Raw genomic sequence first — 6,929 nt, 5'->3', positions numbered from 1 at the left:
CACTGGAGGTCACCTGTGCTTTGCCTTGTGCATGCGCACATGCGTTAGCGCACACAATCATGTCCCATGTCATTGTCTGAGGAGATCTGGTTCATCTGGGTTATCTGAGTCGGTGCCATCAAATCACAGCCAATCGGACTGCCTGAATGCAAAAGGCTTCCTTGGGAAGGACAGTCGACCCACCCCCCTCCCCCTCCTGCTTCACGCACACTTTATGTGTTGTTGACACATGATAGAACCTAAGCCAGGGGTAGTCAAACTGCGGCCCTCCAGATGTCCATGGACTACAATTCCCAGGAGCCCCCTGCCAGCAAACGCTGGCAGGGGGCTCCTGGGAATTGTAGTCCATGGACATCTGGAGGGCCGCAGTTTGACTACCCCTGACCTAAGCCCTGCCTCTCTCCCCCCTCCTCTCAGAAGGTCGTTCATGCATCCATCTTTCCTTGCAGTCAGTCAGAAATGGCAGGAAGCCTCACGCAAGCTGGAGAAATGGTCTGAAAGCCCTCATGGGGGCAGTTCCCTCCCTGCTCCTCGCTCTCTGCTCAACCTGACACACGGAAGGGCAGGAAACAAATGCTGTGCACAGGGAATTTTCGCTCTGGAGCAAGGGGAAGGCTTTGTCCTACGTGACCCATGCAGCAGTGGTTCTCTCTCAGGGCCGGTAGCTTATTGAGTTTAATTCACCAAACAGAGCCAGGGGGTTACGTGTGTATGTCCTGTCAAGTGTGTGTATGGGGTCTGTTTCTCCCCCCTCCCCCATTTCTGGCTTCCCACACGCTCAACTTGCGATTGATCTTCTTGAGTCGATCCACAAGCACTGGAATTGGTTTATGGCACAATCCGAGCCCATGTCTTCTCTCCCTCCTTCCCGAATTATGAAGAGTTGGTTCTTATATGCTGCTTTTCTCTACCTGAAGGAGTCTCAAAGTGGCTTACGGTTGCCTTCCCTTCCTTTTCCCCACAAGAGACACCCTGTGGGGTGGGTGAGGCTGAGAGAGCCCTAGTATTTCTGCTTGGTCAGAACAGCTCTGTCAGTGCTGAGGCCAGCCCAGGGTCACCTAGCGGGCTGCATGTGGGGGAGGAGTGGGGAATCAAACCCAGCTGGCCAGATTAGAAGTCCGCACTCCTAACCACCACACCAAGCTGACTCTATATGTGTCCCATGGACTATGAATTGGATGCACCAAAGTCCCTTTAGAACAGCTGGAGCAGACCTCTTCCTTATCCATTGTCCTCAGCCCGGGGCCCAATGTTTCCCCCCACCCCACCGAAACACCGAGGGCCGTAAACAGACAGCAAAAGGCTTGTAGCTAAAGTCTAAGTGACTCACAGTCTGAACCGCCATCGGCAGCTGCACTGATGAACACCCCAAACCACCTTCCTCTTGCTCGGGAGTTTCTTTGCAAGGTCCCAAGCGTCCATCTGTGCCTGAAGCCTTTGGGGAACAGAATTGTGCCACCTTGGCTCAGGCAAGGGGGATCCTCGCGGAGGCGTCTGGGGGTTTAGCTCTGGGGAGAGAGGCCCTTGCATGACATCCTCCAGCAGGAGGCATCCTGTGGGTTCCAGGGGGACAGCCGCAATCCTTCCCCCTCCACGACCGCCAGGTGCTGGTTCCCGAGGTAAAGGTGGAAGCCTCGGGGGGTTGGATTTGAGGTCGACAAGGGATGCCCCCCCCCCGAGCACCAGTGCTGCACATGCATGCACACACACACATACACACACAGACTCACACAGACTCACACGCACACACTTACAACCCTCAACCGCTTGGGGTTCTATCACAGCTTGAGTCTCTTTCCGGGGTGTCTGCTCTGCAGGGCTGCTCCCGTCCGGGGAGGGGAGGGTCTCCGGAGAGCCCCGAAGCTCCTCCTCAGGCCCCTGTCCCACCGCGCCCAACCCAGCCACATCCGCCGTTCCCAGAGAGGCAAGTCCTTAGCGAGAAGTCGAGACTTCCTTTTTCTACCGAGGAGAGAGAGGTGGGCTTGGTGGACCTTTAGGCACGCAGGCTTCAGTGGAGGTAGGTGGGCTGGTTCCATCGGTACCACGACCTGTTCACAGGGCCAAAAAGAGATGGGGGAGGGGGGACAGGGGAGATGGAAAAGTTGATTTCTTGTCTCTGTTGCACGAGATAGAAGAAGAAGAGCCGCTTTTCACTGCTTGAAGCGGCTTACAATCACCTTCCTTTTCCTCTCCCCTGTGAGATAGATGGGGGCAAGAGAGCTCTGAAAGAACTGCTCTGCAAGGACAGCTCTAACAGAACCATGACTAGCCCAAGGTCATCCAGCTGGCTGCACATGGAGGCGCAGGGAATCAAGCCTGGCTCACCAGATTAGAAGCCGCCCCTCTTAACCGCTAAACCACGCTAGGAAGGTGTCATGGGCTAGTGCTGGGTGGTACTTAGAGAGACCAAAGGGACTCCTGGCTCCAAATCCTTGCATAGCCCTAACGCTTCCTGATTGGCCGTTAGTGAGTCAGTCTCTCTCACCGCCACAGAGATGGACAAACTTTTATCGAAAAGAGCTCGGTCTCTCAATCTATTTTCCTAATTCTGTCTGTCACCCAAGAAGCACAGGGGTTAAGAGGCTGAATTTCCTTACTTGGATCCTGCCTCTGGCATCAATTTTTTAGGCAGCCAGGACCAAGCTGGGCCCTCCGCTGGCAATATCAGAAGAAAGCCCTGCCTTACAAGCTCGTCGTGAGGATGTCAAGGAAACAAGGGTGGAATTTGATACACAAATGCCCATGATACCTGGTTCTGTATTTTCGGGCAGGCTGAGACCCCCCCCCCTCCCTCAGCCCTTCCCTCATGCAGTTTTACCCAGAAGAGTTGAAACTGGTCGAATTGATGGCAGCTTTGGCATTATTCTGGGCCAGGCCTGGGCTGCTGGCGTGCAGTCCGGAGCCGGGGGATGAAGGCCGGCTGGAGTTGCCGGGAGAGCAGGAAGACGACACTGCGGGAGACAGAAAACACACCGTCAAAAAGAGGACGGCACAACACCGCAAACTCAGGTTGCCAACCTCTGGGGAGTGAAAGCTTAAGGGGGTGGCAGGTGACAGTGGGTGAGCGAGAGGGTTGTGAGTGTCCTGCATAGTGCAGGGGGTTGGACTAGATGGCCCAGGAGGTCCAACTCTATGACTCTATGGTTCTATGAGTGCCTGGGGACCTCCTGCTATCCCAACTGGTTTCCAGGTGACAGAGACCAGCTCACCTGGAAAAAAGGACCACTTCGGAAGGAAGGAGGGCTTTGCAGTATTCTCCCCTACTGAAGTCTCTCCCCTTTCCAAATTCCACTCTCTTCAGGCTCCATCCCCCAAATCCCCAATTATTTATTTCCCAACCTGGAGCTTTCAACCCAGACTACAGCCCCCCCCCCACTCCAGATTTCGTTAGGAATGCTTCCAGGGCTGGCTTAGCTGTTCATGGGAGGGGAAGGGCAGCAACTGACTTTCTGGCCGAACTCACCTGCCCCGTGCATGGTGCTGTGGACAGGTGTGACAGAGAGGGGACCCAGCGATCCTGAGGTAGAAATCTGGAAGGCAAAAGAAACCAAAAGAGGATCTTATTGTTGGAGGGAGCGACTCTGTATGCCTGGACATTGGGGGGCACCACATCACTCTTGGTGTGTCTGGGTGTTCTCTCCTTGAATGGGATGTCTCTCTTTGTGGTAACCCCTTCTCCTTCTTTTCTTTTGTCCTCTCACCATTTTGACATAGCCTTTCACAGAGGCATTCGCTGGCAGGGGCTCCTGGGAATTGTAGTCCATGGACATCTGGAGGGCCGCAGTTTGACTACCCCTGCTCTAAACCTTCAATAGGTGTTATTTCCTTGAAGGGGGTGCTTCTCTTTGTCTTAATCCAGGAGCTGCCCTCTGACCTTTCCTCTCTCTTTTTCCCCTTTCCCTCTCCTTCTCTCTGAATGGCCTTCCCTGGAGACACAGGTCTCTGCTGGTCACTCCTGTAGAGACAGTGCCCTCAAATCCCACACACGGGATGCTGGACAAGCTGGCCACTTGTGAGAGGGAAAGTCTTCTTTAGATTCGGTTTCTCTCTCTCCTTTTGGCTGCAGCCTGAGTGTGAGCTGGGCCTACTGGAATAGGTGCAAGTGCATCTCTCTTTTTGCAAAATGCTTCTTGGGAGAGCTGTTTACTGTGTCCAGCATCCTGCTTCTACGACTGGGCCAGACGCTATTAACCAATAATCCCACTGATCTGGGGACAGAAGGTTTGCCTTGCTTGGCAGGTACCTCTGGCTCCTCAGAGTAAGAGGCAACAGTCCGCTCTTGTGCCAAATCAGGCTGAATCCACAGTCCAAAAAAGCTCTCCATTGTTCGCTTCACCTTGTTTGTCAGCACAGGAGAGAAGCGTATGGAGAAATCTCTTCGGCTGCCATGGGCGCATGACTGGAGGTCCCAGCGCAACCCATGCACTGAAGTGAATGGCATATGTGAAGGTGCTTGTGGGAAATCTTTTATTTTTAACTGGCAGAGATTGGATTTCATGCACGGTACAGCAGCACACCTGGGCGTGCCCTGAGCAGTCCACTCAACGGGGAGTGATGCCCAATCAGGCCAGTTTTGGCAATTAGTGTCTGGCTAGGAAACACCTTTTTGAAAATTGCCAGTTTGTGATTCATGCTTGACATTCTCCACCTTTGAGGCACGAAGGGAATGGCCTGGATCGCCGGGAGCAGCAGGGGAGTGGCTGTAGAGAAAGGCAGTTCCCCTGACTTCCCCCTCTATATTAGGGCTGCCGGCTGTGCTGGGAAATCCCTGGTGATTTGGAGGTGGAGCTTAGGGAGGGTGGATTCGGGAGGGGTGGGACGTCGTGGAGTCCACCCTCCAGAGTAAGTGATTCTCCTCCTGGGGGACAGGTCTGTGCAGTCTGGTGATCAGTTGTAATTCCGGCCCCACGTGGAGCTGGGAAATACCGGGAGTATTTGGGGGCGGGGCCTGAGGAGAATCCACCTTGCAATGCAGCCATTTTCTACACCTGCAGGGATGCCAGGCCCCAGGTGTATCCGGGGATCCCCTGGAGTTACAGCTTATCTCCAGACCAAAGAGTTCCCATGGAGAAAATGGCTGCTTGGGAGCAGCTCCACTGAAGCCCCTCCCTGCCCGAAATCCCGCCCTCTCCCAGCTCTACCGCCAAAATCTCTGGGGGTTTCCCAACCCAGAGCTGCCCCCCTTATCTCTGCTCTGTGGTCCCTGGAACAGTTTCCTGAATGGGTGGAAATTAGTTAATTTTGGGGTTCAGTTCCCCCCTGCCCCCTTTTCTCCAGCTACGGATCCTTCACCCTCAGCAAGTCGTTTGCAGAGACAAGCAGTGGTTAGCTGACGTTCCTAACTAGGGTGCCAAGGACAGGGCCTGTCTCCTTCTGCCCGAGAGGAGTGCTCCTTTCCCCCACCCAGCCACCGGCTCCCTGTCCCACCCAGAGAGAAAAGAGATGTCACACGGTTGCCGGTTGGCCCAGCCGCTCTTACCAGCCTGGAGTTGTAGAGGGGCGATTTGATGGGGGAGGGCATCGGGCAGCTGATGCGCTTCTCCTTCTGCCGCCGGTTGCAGAACCAGACCCGCACCACTTCCTTCTCCATGGACAGCTGCTCAGCGATCATCGAGATCTCCTCGGAGCTGGGCTTGGGGTTCTGCGGGAGAGGAAGGCCGCGGTGAGGAAAGCCACCCGAGTGGCAAAGCAGCCTCGAAAGGATGAAGCAGTTCTTAGCTCCTAGTCTAAGAAAAACCCACTGGGGTGTGACGGGGCCATCGACGAGCACGGCTAACTCCGGAACACGTGACTTTAAACACGTCTGCAAATGGCCTTGCAAGGCCAGATGAGGGGAAGGGGGGTGTTATAGAGAAAGATTTTAATAATAATTTTTAAAAAACAACTTTTTAACCTTATTTGGGCAGGTTGACCCGCCCTCTCCCCAAGTACCCAATGATGGGCCTGGAGGGGGTGGGGAGGGGAGGGGCCCTGGCCATTTAAACCTTTGCCACCTGAGGCTCTTCTCATTCCTGGGGGGCGTGGCAAAGAGGCATGGCCAGCTGACATCACTTCCTGGAACCTCACAGCCTAAAAACTATTCCAGTGCTACCTCCATGGTCAAAAGATTGAAAAAGGCTCAGTTAGACAGTTAGGGCTTTCTCTCTCCTCTCTCTTTCCAGAGTCATTTCTCTTCCCAGTAAAGTTACTTATTCTTGAAGGAGCAGGTGCTGCATCCTCACGTTGCATATTTAGACTCAGCCAACACCCATTTTGCTCCATGGGGCAAGAGTGAACCGTTTTCCTTACGTCTTGGAAGCGTTTCTCCAGAGTGGAGCGAATGTTGGTCTCGATGCTGGTGCGTTTCTTTCTCTTGCGCCCAAACATTTCGCTCACGGATGGGTAAGAGGTGGGGGTGTTCACAGATGAGTCTAAAGGGGAGGATTCTGTGGGTGGGGAGATAAAGAGAGAGGGAAAGAACCAGTCAGAGGAAAGGCTGGGGAGGAGGCAAAACTCAAGGGAGAATCTGAAGACACTCTTGAGTCATCTGTAGCCACATGGAGACCTGGTCAGTGCTTCCCAGCAAGCAACATACAACGTGTACCAGAATTGTCCGTAAGAGGACAAGATTCTTTGGCAGAGTAATCCTCTGAATCAAGGATCCAGGAGGCAACAGTAGGCCTCTGTGCCCTGCTGCTGACTGTCCAGAGGAACTGGGTGGCCCCTGCGTGAGACAGGATGCTGGACTAGAGGGACCCTCCCTGGTCTGATCCAGCAGGGCTCCTCTGAGGTTCTTATCAGGGGAACGCCTTGGCCTCTCTGGCTTGTTATTGAACCTGCCGAAGAAATGCTTGGCCCCTGCGCGAGACAGAATGCTGGACTAGATGGTGCCCCAAGAGAAGGACCTTGTCTCTTACTCTCAGCCTTCAGAGGGGACTACAAGAAAGTTT

General features: G+C 54.2%; 1 protein-coding gene across 1 annotated transcript in view; it reads right to left on the bottom strand.

Annotated features, from left to right (window-relative positions):
- Positions 1 to 427: 427 nt before the first annotated feature.
- Positions 428 to 6,929, bottom strand: part of POU2F3 (POU class 2 homeobox 3) — a 53,854-nt gene continuing 47,352 nt past the window's right edge. The window contains exons 8-12 of the mRNA XM_077305454.1: positions 6,289 to 6,425; positions 5,480 to 5,641; positions 3,464 to 3,530; positions 2,819 to 2,951; positions 428 to 2,048 (exon numbers count right to left, since the gene is read on the bottom strand). Coding sequence (XP_077161569.1) covers positions 2,009 to 2,048; positions 2,819 to 2,951; positions 3,464 to 3,530; positions 5,480 to 5,641; positions 6,289 to 6,425 — 539 coding nt within the window. The 3' untranslated portion in view covers positions 428 to 2,008. The remainder of the gene's footprint in view (positions 2,049 to 2,818; positions 2,952 to 3,463; positions 3,531 to 5,479; positions 5,642 to 6,288; positions 6,426 to 6,929) is intronic.

Source organism: Paroedura picta, chromosome 12 (assembly GCF_049243985.1).
Source record: "Paroedura picta isolate Pp20150507F chromosome 12, Ppicta_v3.0, whole genome shotgun sequence".
Taxonomy (NCBI): Eukaryota; Metazoa; Chordata; class Lepidosauria; order Squamata; family Gekkonidae; genus Paroedura; species Paroedura picta.
Note: the sequence above shows the minus strand (reverse complement) of the source record. Positions and strands in the feature narration are given on the sequence as shown.